Genomic DNA, 15,128 nt, shown 5'->3' with positions numbered 1-15,128 from the left:
TGCATTGCTGTTGATGGTAAAGGCAACTAGCATCATGGCATCACACAGCACGGAAACAGGCACTTTGTCAACCCGTCCATGCCGACCAAGTTGCCCCATCTAAGCTAGTCCCATTTGGTAAACACTCTGGAGAATTCATCTTTGAAGAAAGATTTTTAATTATTTAAAAATCTGGTCTCTCAAATGTACTGTAGTTAATAACTTCATTATAGTTAAAATGCATTTTGTAGCCCTCTTGCATAAGCTGGAGATCTCATTTTTTTAAGATTAGTTTAGTTTAGAGATACAGCGGGGAAACAGGCCCTTCGGCCCATCGAGTCTGCGTCGACTAGCAATCCCCGTACACTTACACTATCCAACACACACTAGGGACAATTTTACATTTATACCAAGCCAACTAACCTACAAACCTGTACGTCTTTGGAGTGTGGGAGGAAACTGAAGGTCTCGGAGAAAACCCACGCAGGTCACGGGGAGAACGTGCCAACTCTGTACAGACAGCACCCGTAGTCAGGATCGATCCTGGATCTCAAGCGCTGTAAGGCAGAGCTCTACCTAATGATAGATGACAAAACAGTGTTTGAATCATAGACTCATACAGAACAGAAGCAGGCCCTTCAGCCCAAGTCATCCATGCCGACCAAAATGCCCCATCTCTACTACTCCCATTTACTGCTGCTTAGCCCATATCCCTTTAAACCTAAGACTGGATATCTTTCTTAAAATGGATTGAAACGGTAAATTAGAATCAATGATGCATAAAATCATAAGATTGTAAAATATAATAGGACTGTGTTAGGTGAAAAATTGAGACAAAGGAACTACAGAATTTTGTCATTAGAACGTTAACCCTTAATTCGTTTAATACGATTCCATTAGATTTTGATAATTAAATATAAGTTGCGGAGAGCTGTGAAGGATGGCATTTAAAGTGAGTAGGCTTCACTATTTTGTAATGGACTGTGACACGTTCAGTCGCTGCATCAATATGAACACTGCTGGGGATTTCCATTTGCAAAGGTGAGGACTGAGGGCATTAATAAACAGAATAAATGTGAATCCAAATGCATCATGTGTATGGACTTCAAAATGATATACTTAGACAGAAATCACCTTCATTGTCATGAACTTAATAGAATGGAGTTGCAAAGAATCTGTTTGAGGAAATTGTGGGGTTTTTTATAAATCAGATTTAAAATAAAAAATGTCGTACTCTCTGTTGTTCAGTCAATTTAACAGATTTAGTGTCACCAGCAGTGTGGGGGAATGCAGTCTATTTTCAAGATTGATTTCTAAAAATAAAATCAAACGTTATGTGCACTTAAATTTGACCTTTGTGGAATGTAATTTTAACAATTTTGCTACCAAATCCTTTCACACACCAGAAAATGCCAATGATTATGATTAGATTGGATTAGTTTTTGTCATGTACCCAGGGTGCAATGAAATTCCTCATTTACACAAAGCTCGCAGAATAAGTAGCATACATACAGTAGTGATAAATATTACAATAGAAGCTATGATGAGTCCCAAACAGCAAAATGGTGCAAGATTGTAGCACGATATCTTCTCCCAGAAGGTAACAGGGAGGAACGGGAATGGCCGGAGTGGCAGCATCCGTGACAATACTTCCAGCCTTCCTGATGAACTGCAGCGTGAAGATGGATAGGATGGAAGGAAGTGACGAGCCTGTGATGGACTGGGCTGTGTTTACCACTCTCTGCATGTTCACACGCTCAAGAGCTGAGCTGTTGCCAAATCAGGGCTGAGATGCATCCCATCAGAATATTTCCTCTAAAGCATCTGCAGAAGTTCAGGAGAGTCTGTACAAACATAGGTACTCAATGTATCGGGGCCCTGTTAGTTTCAGCTAACTTTGACAGACTGCTTGGATGAATATTATTTCTGAAACTTTACCTAGAGCTGTGAATTAACCCGTTAAAACCTTCTCTCATGTTCTTCCTGTTTTGCCCACATTGTCTCATTTTGTTAGTTGCTGTTATTCTCAGGCCGCCTGCCTTTGCCCGATGCTTCTTGGTATTCGGGGGCGAACTATGAAATCAAGGCAGATTTAACTTGTTTGCAAGTGGGCATCAGTTCACAGCACAGGAAGGTGTTTCCACAGAGGTGAAGTCCAAGCTTAGTTCAAGAAATGATCTTGGACACACCACGAGGATATAATGGATGACATTCACTCAAGATGGGATGGCAGTGCAGTACAGGAGAAACCAAGTATGATTTATGTCTCGGCTTCAACCTGCCTTTGGAACTCATTACCCGTGTATGTAATGCAGGTCCTTGAGCCCAAAGAAAAGGTTAAAACCTCATGTAGGTTTGTTATTCCTTGCCTGCATTGCCAGAAGTAAATGAAGAGAAATTGAACAATATTACATTTGCATTTGAATGAACAAGAATGAACAAGATGATCTGCTATTTTAATATCAGCATTACTGTGGTTACTGAAGTACTTTAGTTAAAACTTGGACTCAAGGCAATTATAGATTCCAGGGGAGGTTGTAACTCATGTATGGGTTCAAATCTTGGCTTAAACTGCTTGATAAAACTCTGTAACAGTTTAAAGCCATCTGTGGATTATAGCTTCTTACATTCTTTGTTACATTAAGCCATTATATATCATGATTAATATATAGTGTTTTAGCTTTGAATGAGTTGCTACAACCTAGCAGTGTTCTGTAGAATGCACAGGATGCCTACAGCAAGATCATGGGACTCACACAAGCTGTTACGGTTGTCTGCATGATAATTAATACAGGATTATTACTTCACTTGACTGAATAGAGATAATTCCAAGGCTTTTGATTTTTTTTTTTTGTTTGTGAGGTCGAGTACATCATGATTTTCTCAGAGAAGGTCCCATTAATTCCTGAATGTGATTTGTTTCATTGTTTAATCACAGGTAAACAATGCAACAGCAAGAGTAATGACGAACAAAAAGACTCCCAATCAGTACACAAACGGTAAGGCAAGCCGCTACTGACCCAATGATGCAATCATTTCTCTGGAGAAGCTCTGCTTTAGCAAACACTGATCGTAATGGTAAATGCAACCAAATTGTGCGTTCGGAAATAGTATTAAAAATGGAGTCGCGCAAGGTGTAATGAGGGCTACGTTTTCTGAATTGGGTCTGGATTAGACAATGGCAAACAGCGTTGAAATGAGCTCAAAAGCAAGCTGAGAGGATTTGTTTTGTATCACTGATTTCCAAGAATCGGGCAAGCACAGGAGAAATATGGATAATTACTCTGGCTTGTTCTGCAGTTCAATTATCCCTTTGTGAAATAAATGTTAAAATTATTGATGTTTAGAGCCAAGCGCTGACTGTTTTATATCAAATTAAACTTGAATATGCAAGCGTAAATGTACAAGGGAATTAACAGGTGGCAGATTAGATTCTTCAGCATTAAATTAATGGGTTACTAGATTTGATTCTGCTATTTGCAAACCTGTGTTTAGCAGTATTTAGCAGGGACAATTGAAATTGCACTCCTCTAAATTAGATACACATCTGATCAAGTTGTTCCAACATGTCAGTGCCACTGTGTTACCAGTCCACGTGGCATTAGCACCTGTGAAGATTAAACTTTGCAGAGGGGTAAATGTTAGAAATTTTATTAGATTAACTGGGAGAATTTGTTACAACATAAAAGTGATCTCACAAATTCCTTAGGTAGGCAAAATAGCTGGAGAAACTCAGCAGGTGAGGCAGCATCTATGGAGCGAAGGAATAGGTGACGTTTCAGGTCGAGACCCTTCTTCAGACTTGGGTGCGCTATAGAATTGTCGGCAACTCCAAAGAATGTCATTGTGTTCTTAAAATGTTGACAGTGACATCTGCCAAACCTCTCCTGGTAAGAATTAAGACCCTGGACTCATCTTTCTGACCTAACGAAAGGATTGATCCTTTTGTATTTGCAGAGACAGTGTTGACTAAGTTAAACATCGCCAACCGTAATCGATCTCAATGTCGATTTACATTTCACTAGTTAAGTTCCACCCAAAGGCATTCCATTGAATAAGCAGGGAAATGGAATGGACACAAGGAAATGCAGATGTTGGAGTCTTGAGAAAAGCACAAAGTGCTGGAGGAACTCAGCGAGTCAGGCAGCATCAGTGGAGGGAATGGACAGACAACGTTTCAGGTCGGGAACCTTTTCTTTTCCAGCTTCCCCCCCCCAGTCCATTAGTTTGAGGAAGGGTCCTGACCCGAAACATTGCCTGTCCATTCCCTCCACAGATACTGCCTGACCTGTTGAATTCCTCCAGCACTTTATACTTTTCCCTTGAACAAGCAGTTTGTGTCACTTCAATACAGTGACATCCTTTCATGTATGTATGAAGAGAACTTCCTGCTGGGTTCCCCCTTGAAGGAGTGATGCCCGTTTGAGCAATATCACCGATGTATCAACACCAAGTCCCTACTTCCACAGATTGTGTGCAATTGCCCAATCTCCACCTGGACAGAGCAGACTTCATCCACAAGTTGTAGATTAATCAGGGTTCTAGTCACGAGTTTTATAATCTCAAAGCTGAAGCAAGTGACTTGGACACAGCCCAAAGTGGAATTGATAAAATGGGGTCAGAGTAGCTCTTGACATTGAGAGACGCCCCCTTCTTTACAACTACCAGGCCCCAAGGCAAAGAACTTCAAATAAATAAATTGTTTTTACTTGTTGCTATTTCCTCCCAATCATTTTCTTCAAAATGTATATCTTGCAGGCAAAATAGATTAGAGTACACCAAGCTGTTTAACTTCAATTTTGTTTTTCTGCTCAAAACTGCGCCAATTGTGCTGTGGGTTGTGTTTAAGCTCGCACAGTTAAAATTCCCCTCTCTACTGCTTTAGTGGAGGCATCCCCCTGTCTAAAATAAATGGGTAATTGCAGTCAGTAAAACAGCAAAGAGGTAGAGAGCAATAAATTTACAGTCTGTACATCATTATCTCACAGTGCAATTTTAGGATGCATCGTTTTTAAATAGTTTAATTTACCAGTCATTTTTTTCCTGTTGCAATAACGTAAAGACATTTTTAAATCTTTGACAAAATTTGCTTACTACTGCTTGATAATAATAATTTCCATGGGTTCATAATGGGGAGGAAGTTTTAAGTGTTAAAATAAATTCTGGTCCAATTGCTTGGAATAAATCTTCTTCTTTAGGCCATTTAGGACTGAGATGAGGAAAAACGTTAACAGCCAGAGAGTTGTGGATCTATGGAATTCTCTGCCACAGAAGGCAGTTGAGGCCAATTCACTGGATGTTTTCAAGAGAGCTCGATATAGCTCTAACGGAATCAAGGGATATGGGGAGAAAGCAGGAACAGGGTACTGATTAGGAATGATCATCCATGATCCTATTGAATGGCGGTGCTGGCTCGAAGGTCCAAATGGCCTATCCTGCACCAATTTTCTATGTTTCTACATTTCTAATATGTGTAGAATGTGGAGAGTATCGAACCCATTCGAGGGCTCGCTCAATCTGAAGCCACTTATTTCTGGTCCATTTGTGGGGCAAGATATCCCGAGCATCAAGAAGCTTTGGGACGTGGTTATTGATTGAAGTCTTTCTCTGTGAGCGCCCAGCCCTTCCTGATGTTCCCATCATTACTGGAAAACTTTATATCAAATGGCAATCCTCCAGTTTCTTACAGCAAGAGAGACTTTTGACCAAGAGTTCAAAACATACCAGCAGTAATTTGGCCATTGTTGTTCAATGCTATAAAAAAAAAGGCTTAAAAGCAACTTTATAATTAATTCATTCAAATCAGAACAATTCAACCTTTACTGTTTCAACTTACCGACATTCTTTACATTGGCTAGAATATCAATGATTAGGTGCTGAGGTTTTCTCTTGCCAAACTCACAGCTAACTTACTGTTGTTTTTTACTGGAGACAAGTCATAAAATCATAAGACCGTAACTGATAGGAGTAGAATTAGGCCATTCGGCCCATCAAGTCTACTCCGCCATTCAATCATGGGTGATCTATCCCTCTCTCCTAACCCCATTCTCCTGCCTTCTCCCCATAACCTCCGACACCCATACTAATCAAACAAGTGGTAGTGTTGACCATTAGGTAGACTGAAGAATCGCCATAGACTCGACATAATGTGATCAATGTGACGATAACAAGAGGGAACTTGAAATATAATGGTGGCATCTCAAATTTTAATCTGCATCAAAAATCCATAAGTTTTATGATATCACAAAATAATGCTTTGATAATGAGATTTTGAGATTTTGCTTTTAAACTAGAGTTTATCACAAATGAATTTTATTTAAATTCAACCAAGCATAAATCACTAACTAAAACCAAGAATATATACAATATATATATATAGAAGTAGTAGAAACAAAGAAACTGCAGATGTTGGCTTACACCAAAGATAGACTTGAAATGTTGGAGTAACTCAGCGAGTCCGGCAGCATCTCTGGAAAAAACAGATGGGTGACATTTCAAATCAAGGCCCTTCATATGTTGAAGAAGGGTCCCGACCCAAAACGTCACCCATCCATTTTCTCCAGAGGTGCTGCCTGACCAGCTGAGTTACTCCAGCACTTTGTGTCTATCTAAAGTATACATGTTGCTTGGTTGTTATATATAAAAGTCATCAGCTGATTAAAAAAAACCCTTTTCATGTAAGTGTTTTGAAGTTACATCCAAATACTTAAATTAGTAAATGAAGTTATCTGGATGTCTCGAATGATACTGGGAGAGTTAAACTATTTCAGAATGTCTCTGATTTGAGGAATCTAATCAAATGTTCATCATTAGTACTGTTTCTCACTAACAAAACAACATTTCTATTTACAGTTTAAATCTAAGCTTGTGAATAATAAAAATTACATCTTTTAAATTGAATTGGAGAGTTGTAAATCCTTAATGATTGTTAAGATAAAACACATAGAAGTCTAGCACCATTGCAATAAGCAAGTGCATTGAACATATTGCAGAGATAGGGTCTATAACATAGCATTTAATGTGAGCAATGGCTTCATGCACCTCACACGCAAATTTGTGTCGCAAAGAGTGCATTACTCAAAAATTAGTTATTCCCACAGAGATGTGCTTGCATTGTGCGCTGTTATTTGCGTGGTTTATCGCGACACAGTTTCTGATGAGCATTATTTTAAATGCATTAAAATTATCCCAGGTTTTAATGTCAAGATTTGCACTGCTTTCTCAATAACAGTGAAATATTTGGATCAATTTTTTTTTCATGGTTAATTAAAAATTAGATTGATTCTCTTTTAGACAAATACTGTTGCAATAATTTTTAAACACTCGCTATTGTCACTGTAAGGGGATATCTGTGCATTTTTATTTAGAGTGAAATGCATTTGTGAACAGGACTTCATGGTTTAGCTTAGTTTAGGGATACAGCCAGGAAACAGACCCTTCGGCCCACCGAGACAATACTAACCATCGATCACCCGTTCACACTAGTTCTATGTTATTCCACTTTCACCTCCATTCCTTACACACTAAGGGCAATTTACAGAGGGCCAAATAATTTACAAACCAGCGCATCTTTGGGATGTGGGAGGAAACTGGAGCACCCAGAGGAAACATACGCAGTTACAGGGAGAATGTGCAAACTCCACATAGACTGCACCCAAGGTCAGGATCGAACTCGGGTTCACGGGCGCTGTGAGGCAGCAGCTCTACCAGCTGATCCACTGTGCCAGCCTGTAATATTTTGTTGCAGAGAGTGAACTGAGGCCACCTCACCTGCGTCATTTGCCAGGGGTAAAAAAAGCTTGGTTCATTGACATGTGTTGTACATGTATTGTTTTACACCAGCAAGGTGGTGCAGCTGGGAGAGCTGCTGCTTCACAGCACCAGAGACCACGGTTCAATCCTCACCTCGGGTGCTGCCTGTGTAGAGTTTGCACGCTCTTCCTGTGACCACATGGGTTTCCTCCAGGTGCTCCGGTTTCCTCTTACATCCCAAAGACTTGCAGGTTTGTAGGTTAATTGGCCCTCTATAAATTGCCCCTAAAATTGCCCTTAGTGTGTCAGAAAATGAGGTAACATAGAAGTAGTGTGAGCAGGTGATCAATGGCCGGCATGGATTCGGTGGGCCGAAGGGCCTGCTTCAATGCCGCATCTCTTAACTAAACTAAACTAAATGATCTTCCTCAATTTGTTTTATGTTTGATCTTCTCAGGCCCTTTGGAACTGTTTTCTCTGACTAAATGTTTTCCAACATTTGTTTGGCTTCAGTGCTATTTAACTAACCTTTGTTTTGCACTGCGCAGGTGACTGTATAATTTATACATTCTAATAAATAAACGCAAACACTAATCTGGAATGTGCTGTAATTACCAGCCCTGGGTTGGTGAAGCAGTGATTCCATGGTGAATGAAAGCAAGTGTTAAACACTGGGGTTAGCTATGATGAATGAAGTTTGCCATTGCAAAGCTGTTTCACACCAGACCTGTCTCTTTTTTCAGGCTGGAAATTAAATCCAGTTGTCGGCGCTGTCTACGGACCGGAGTTTTATGCAGGTAAATAATTTTGCAAGTCAGAAAATAAGTGAAAGCAATAAAGAAGGAATGCAGTTTGAAAAGGTGAAGCGGAATGATTGAAATGAAAGCAGGTGACAGAAGGATCTCATTTTTCATTTTTATTCCCTGTTCCTGATTCTGTACCAAATCATCTTTAATGGATGCCGCCTTCATTTCAAAGCTAGGCAGTCTGTCGGGCTCACTTGATTAATTTAACACAAATCTTCACTCTTCCCTAACCGTAGCACTGCGCTTTGCCAAGTCTTAATGTTGGCATATGCTCTGCTTTCCCAGGGGAGTGGGTAAATAGTCGTCTTAGCCCAGGCCACATTCCTTGGGTATATTCGCAAATGATTAGAGACGGATTTAATGTACTTTCACGAGAAATAAACTGGATCGTCAGTAATTAATCACTGTTTATCAGCAAGCTCTTTACACGAGCATTCCGTTCTATCAGTGATTGTAAATCCAAAGACAATGATTAGCAAGCCTCCCTTCTTTCAACCTGGATTATTACTCTCAAATCTGTTTCACTGCAATAACAAATGGAGCAGTAACCTGTTTAAACAGAATATATCCCTTTTCAGCAGCCCCGCATCGTCCAATTTTCTGCCCAATATTTTACATAAATATCTCCTTGTTTTGCTTACTGAAGCCTTCTCACGGTTAGAAATTGATTTAAAAACTCCCGAGTAGAGATTTAAAAGCCGCTGTAACCAGCATCCAATGATTTGCTTGTCGCCTTTCTGATAGTTTCCATGAATTCCAAATGAAGCTCTTAGCAACCTTCGCACACAGGAGTTACTTTGAAAGCGAGTCTATCTGAAAGCAGATCGCCACCACAATGTTTAAATTTCATTGAGTCCGCTTACAAAATGTGCGATCCACTTAGTGGGAAGTATGGAATAAAGAGGAATGTAGTCCCTATTTGAATCACCTCTTGTAAGAATATCTTATCAGAGATCATATTAAAATTGAGTACAATATCTCAACAGAAGGTATTTCTTTTCTCAGAGATACCTTCTCAAAGAGTCATAGTGCTGCACAGCATGGTAACAGGCCCTTCGGCCCACCTTGTCCATGCCGACTAAGTGGCATTCTAGGCTCGTCCCATTTACCTGCATTTAGCTCTGTAAAAACCTTCCCATACATCTATATATCCAAATATCTTTTAAAAGCCAGAATTGAATCCACTAATATAGCTTCTTCTGGCAGCTCATTCCAGAAACAAACTACACTCTGAGTGAAAATGTTGCCCCTTAAATATCTCCCCGCTCACCTTAACCCTTTAAGGGCCTGTCCCACTTATGTGATTTTTCCGCGACTTGCCGCCACCCGTCATAGTCGCAGCAGGTCGCCAAAAATTTGCAAAAATCTGAAAAATCAGTGGCGACCAGAAAAAGGTACGACTCTTTGGGCGACTACACACAACCATACAGACGTCACCCCGCGACATGTCTAGTTTTAGAAACATCTACCCTGAGAGAAAGACTGTAAGCGTTCAATTCATCCATGCCCCAATTTCAGAAGATTTCAGTACTGTGGATAAAAGCCATTTGAAGACACATTGCGAGAACGCTTTTTAAAAATGTATCTGTTCACGGGAAATTGACCAGGTTGGCAAGCCCAGTATTTATTGACCTTTCTTAGTCCCCCTCTGAATTCAGTAGCCAATCACATAGGTGAGTCTGGAGTCACATATAAACCAGAACCAGATGAGTATTTATGGCATTCTGACAAGAGAAATCTCTTCCTAAACTTAGACCTTTAGAGTTTAGAAATACAGCAAAGAAACGTGTCCTTCGGCTCACTGAGTCCACACCGCCAGCGATCCCCCGTACACTAGCACTATCCTACATATTAAGGACAATTTTACCAAAGCAAATTAACCTGCACACCTAAATGTCTTTGGAGTGTGGGAGGAAACTGGTGCAGCCGGAGTAAACACAAAACACAAACAAATTCACAGGGAGAATGCACAAACTTCATACAGCAAACACCCCCGTGGCCAGGATTGAACCCGGGACTATGTCGCTGTGAGGCAACAACTCTACCACTGCACCACTGTGTCGCCCCGATTTCTGAACCTCTCTCTCCTTGTAGATTCTCATTACTTGCTGGTTACGTTTTTTGCCTGGTTCTCCATCCTAATCAGTGATTTCTTTGTGATGGTCAGCACAGATACAGTGTAATGGTCCCTCTAAAAAGTTAAACACATCTATTTCACTTTACGGCCACGACACTAAGGTTTATAAATCGTGTATACTGGCACCTTCCTATCTACAAAAAAGTCACTGGTCCTAATGCTCCTTGTAGTTTGGTTACAGATTGTGTTCAGTAAAAGTTCATGAAGCTTTCTTCATGTTTCAAGTAGTACATATGGTTTTTGTTTACAGTCAGCCGAAATGGGCATATATTTTTGCTTCTCCAGTTTTATGAGTCACTGTGTGCATTGCCTTAAGACATTTTTTTAGTTTATAGATACAGGCAATGAAACAGGCCCTTCGGCCCACCGAGCCCATGCCGACCATCCATCACCCATTCACACTAGTTGAATGTTATACCACTTTTGCAACCACTCCCTTACAAACTAGGAGCAATTTACAGAGGCCAATTAACCTGCAAACCTGCATGTCTTTGGAATGTGGGAGGAAACTGGAGCACCCGGAGAAAATGTACGCGGTCACAGGGAGAACGTACAAACTCCGCACAGACAGCACCCAAGATCAGGATCGAACCCAGATCGCTGGCACTGTGAAGCAGCAACTCTGCCAGCTGCACCACTGTGCAGCCCTGTTGTGTTGTGATGCAAAGCTATAGAAATATTAGGATATTTTGTAAGGATATATTGAGTGGTCAGAACCTTGCTGAAGAAAGCCCAGACCCAGAACATCACCAATGTTCTCCAGAAATGCTCTCTTTTGTCCCTTTGTGTATTATCCAGCGATTCCAGCCTCTGTTTCCACCTTGTTATTTACCTAAACTTATCTGTCAGTGCTGCTTTATGGTCTGTAGTACAGGGGTAAGACTTTCTCCACTTGTTGAATTTCTACAATGCTCTCCTTGCAATATTGTGAGAAATATCTACCTGGGGAGACTTTCACTGGCTTCTGCACTTGCTGATTCCTCGCTGAGGTTTCATTCCAGAAAACTCAGCCATGTTTTGAATCACGGCCTAAATGTTGACTGACTTATCCTCAACGGATGTCCGCATTTGGATTCTTCCAGCAGCATTGGATGTTGGTATCAAGGTCAAACACTCCCTTTGTCTTATAGTCTCAAAACCTGTAGTCCCTATCTCCCAATCTACCTCATTGCAGCTGTTGTGCTTTTTTATTTGCAGTTTCTTAGTAGCTGTAACGCTATATTCAGCCCTCTGCTTATTTTTCTCTTTGCGTTACTTGTTGTACTTGTGTATGTTTTGATTGTAGCCCTGGTATGATTTGTCTGGCTAGCACACAAAGCAAAGATTTTCTCTGTATCTCGGTACACGCGGCAATTATAAACCGATGCCAAGACCAATACCAATGCAAATTCTTCTCTTGCCAATCTTTCTCTTTTCTGCTGTCTATCAGGAGTTGATTCTTTATTGGATAAGGGTACACAGCTGTCCTCCATGACATCATTTGCCCATTCCCTCCACAGATGCTGCCTGACTTGCTGAGTTCCTCCAGCACTTTGTATTTTTCTCAAGACTCCAGCATCTGCAATTCCTTGATTCAGATGTGTTCCACAGGGCAAAAGTTGCCCTCTATTACGTTGGCCAATTCATGGGACTCCATGTGACACTGGGCAAGAATGAAGAAGGGTCCCAACCTGAAACGTCACCCATGCATGTTCTCCTCAGCTGCTGCCTGACCTGCTGAGTTACTCCAGTACTTTGTGTCCTTTTGTGACACTGGGCTGTTCAATCGGCAGGTCATAACAAGGCAGCCTAATTAGGTCCAGATAGTCCACTGAGGCAATGAAGGTGGGCTGGGAGAATAGAATAGAATAACCTTTAATAATCCTTTACAGGAAATTACAGTGCCACAACAGCTTCAAGACAGACATAACACCACACATTTCAACAGATATCTTCAATACATAATAAGTTAAAATTTTTGTGCATTATAAAACCTTATAGCAGCTGGTATACAAGACTTCCTATGTCTCTCCGTTTTGCACATTGGTGCAATCAGTCTCTGACTGAAGATGCTGCACTTGATCATCTTCAGGGCGTGGAGTGGGTGAGTGGGGTTGGTCATTATTGAGCCTAGTTTTTTCAGAGTTCTGGCCTCTGCCACCTGCTTGACCGTTAGTTGCTCTGCCCCAACCACTGAGCCGGCCTTCCTGATCAGCTTATCCAGTCTGTTTTTGTCCGCTATTCGGGCGCCTTCTCCCCAACAGGCCACAGCAAAAAACAGAGCACTGGCCACCACTGAATGGTAGACACTGCACAGTAGGGGTTGACAGATATTAAATGACTTTAGCCTCCTTAAAAAATACAGTCTACTTTGTCCCTTCCTGTACACAGAGATTCCCCTCTCCCACCACCTTTACTGTCCTCCTAACTGTGATCAATGTGTGGCCTTTACTATTGCCCAGCTGTGCTCTGGATCAGGCATAGCAATTACAGATGCTGGAATCTTGAGCAAAGCTAAACATCAGTATTACATTTTCTGGTCATGCAACATGTATTTATATTAATTATGCATCTGGCATCTTTTTGTCTACTACAAAAAGTGCTGAAAAAAGAACTTAGCTATCCGCTGCCCCTTCGAGTTACTGATCTTCTGTTTCATGAAGAATCGAATTATAGTTTAACCTTTGTGAATTTGTTTTGCCCTCTTGACCACTTCTGAATCAAGGAGACACAAGGAATTGCAGATGCTGGAGTCTTGAGAAAAAAACACAAAGTGCTGGAGGAACTCAACGGGTCAGGCAGCAAACTGTGGAGAGGGTAGTGAGATGATGTATTGCATTGGGATCTTTCTCCAGACGGATAAATTATCCCAATCCAAAAGGTTGTGTGGCCATTCACTCCACTGATGCCGCCCGACTTGTTGAGTTCCTCCAGTGTTGTTCTTTGCTGCACCGTAGTTGGACTGGGTTACGCATTGTAATATTTTCTGAGTCGTAGAGTCACCCAGCATGGAATCAGGCCCTTTGGCCCAACTTGCCTATGCCGACCAAGATGCTCCATCTACACTACTTCCACCTGCCTGTTTTTGGCCCATACCCTCTAAACTTATCCTGTCCATGAACCTGTCCAAGTGTCTTTTACATGTTGTTATAGTTCCTGCTTGCTCTACCTCTGGCAGTTCATTCCATGTACCCACCACACTCAGTGTGAAAACGTTACACCTCGGGTTCCAACTTAATTTTTCCTTTCACCTTAAACCAATGTCCTCTGGTCCTTATCTATATTCCCAAGCCTTTCCTGACGTCCACTGAGCGAGGGCTATATGTATATATGTATGTACAGGTGCACAACCTTCTATCCGGTGTTCCAGAAACCGAAAAGCTCCGAAAACCGGCCATTTTTTCCAGATGCCGTCTGCGCACCAAAGCTCGCGTTTGGCGCCAAACTTGACCCAAAACGACCCACGGTCAACCCAGGTCTGTACTACTGTAGCGGCTGCCTCCTCCCTGGAGACCGGGAGACGCTTAAACATCTGTAAATCATTGCTTAAATGTTAGTCAGTTAGTTTGGAGGGCTTTTATGTGAAGGGGGGTGAAGGGGTAAACTTTAATTCTTAGTCCCCTACCTGGTCGGAGAGGCAGGGAGCGGTCAATGCCTTACCGGGTCGCCGTGCAGTAAGCTCCGCAGCGCTGAGGCCGGTGGGGCTGTGGGCGACGCCGGTTGTAGCGCCGACCCCGGCAACTCTACCCCTGGCTGCGTGGCGCTCCAAATCCAGCGCGGCCCGCGGCCGGACGCCCCAGCTCCACGAATGTCGGGAGTCGGCGGCGTCGCAGCGCTGGGATACCAGCGGGGAGCGGGCAATGCCTTACCGGGTCGCCGTGCGGCAAGCTCCGGAGCGCTGTGGCCGCCGACACACAACATCGCGGAGCGTCGCTGGATTTGGAGCCGCGCAGCCAGGGGTAGAGTTGCCGGGGTTGGAGCTCCAACCGGCGCCGCCCGCGGCCGGACGGAGCCCCCAGCTCCGCGGCTCCAAATCCAGCGACGCTCCGCGATGTTGTGTGTCGGCGGCCACAGCGCTCCGGAGCTTGCCGCACGGCGACCCGGTAAGGCATTGCCCGCTCCCCGCTGGTATCCCAGCGCTGCGACGCCGCCGACTCCCGACATTCCCGGAGCTGGGACGTCCGACCGCGGGCGGCGCTGGATTTGGAGCGCCTCGCAGCCAGGGGTAGAGTTGCCGGGGTCAGAGCTACAACCGGCGCCGCCCGCGGCCGGACGGAGCCCCCAGCTCCGCGAGGTTGGGAGTCGCCGACCAGGTAGGGGACTAAGAATTAAAGTTTCCCCCTTCACCCCGACTCCACCACCACCACATAAAATCCCTCCAAACTAACTGACTAACATTTATGCAATGATTCTCCCAGTCACCGGGGAGGAGGCAGCTGCTCCAGACTTTTCAAGCCGCCCGCGCTACCTACCTA

The 15,128-nt window shown here is 42.8% G+C and overlaps 1 protein-coding gene across 12 annotated transcripts in view; it reads left to right on the top strand.

Annotated features, from left to right (window-relative positions):
* The window catches only part of LOC129708437 (RNA binding protein fox-1 homolog 3-like), a 1,476,502-nt gene that overhangs the window by 1,397,450 nt on the left and 63,924 nt on the right, over positions 1-15,128 (top strand). For all 12 annotated transcript variants that reach the window (XM_055654200.1, XM_055654199.1, XM_055654194.1 and 9 more), the window contains 2 exons: positions 2,918-2,978; positions 8,475-8,528. In XM_055654200.1, coding sequence (XP_055510175.1) covers positions 2,918-2,978; positions 8,475-8,528 — 115 coding nt within the window. The remainder of the gene's footprint in view (positions 1-2,917; positions 2,979-8,474; positions 8,529-15,128) is intronic.

Source organism: Leucoraja erinacea, chromosome 23, assembly GCF_028641065.1.
Source record: "Leucoraja erinacea ecotype New England chromosome 23, Leri_hhj_1, whole genome shotgun sequence".
NCBI lineage: Eukaryota > Metazoa > Chordata > Chondrichthyes > Rajiformes > Rajidae > Leucoraja > Leucoraja erinaceus.
The sequence above is the reverse complement of the archived record's forward strand: the minus strand, read 5'-3'. Positions and strand labels throughout refer to the sequence as shown.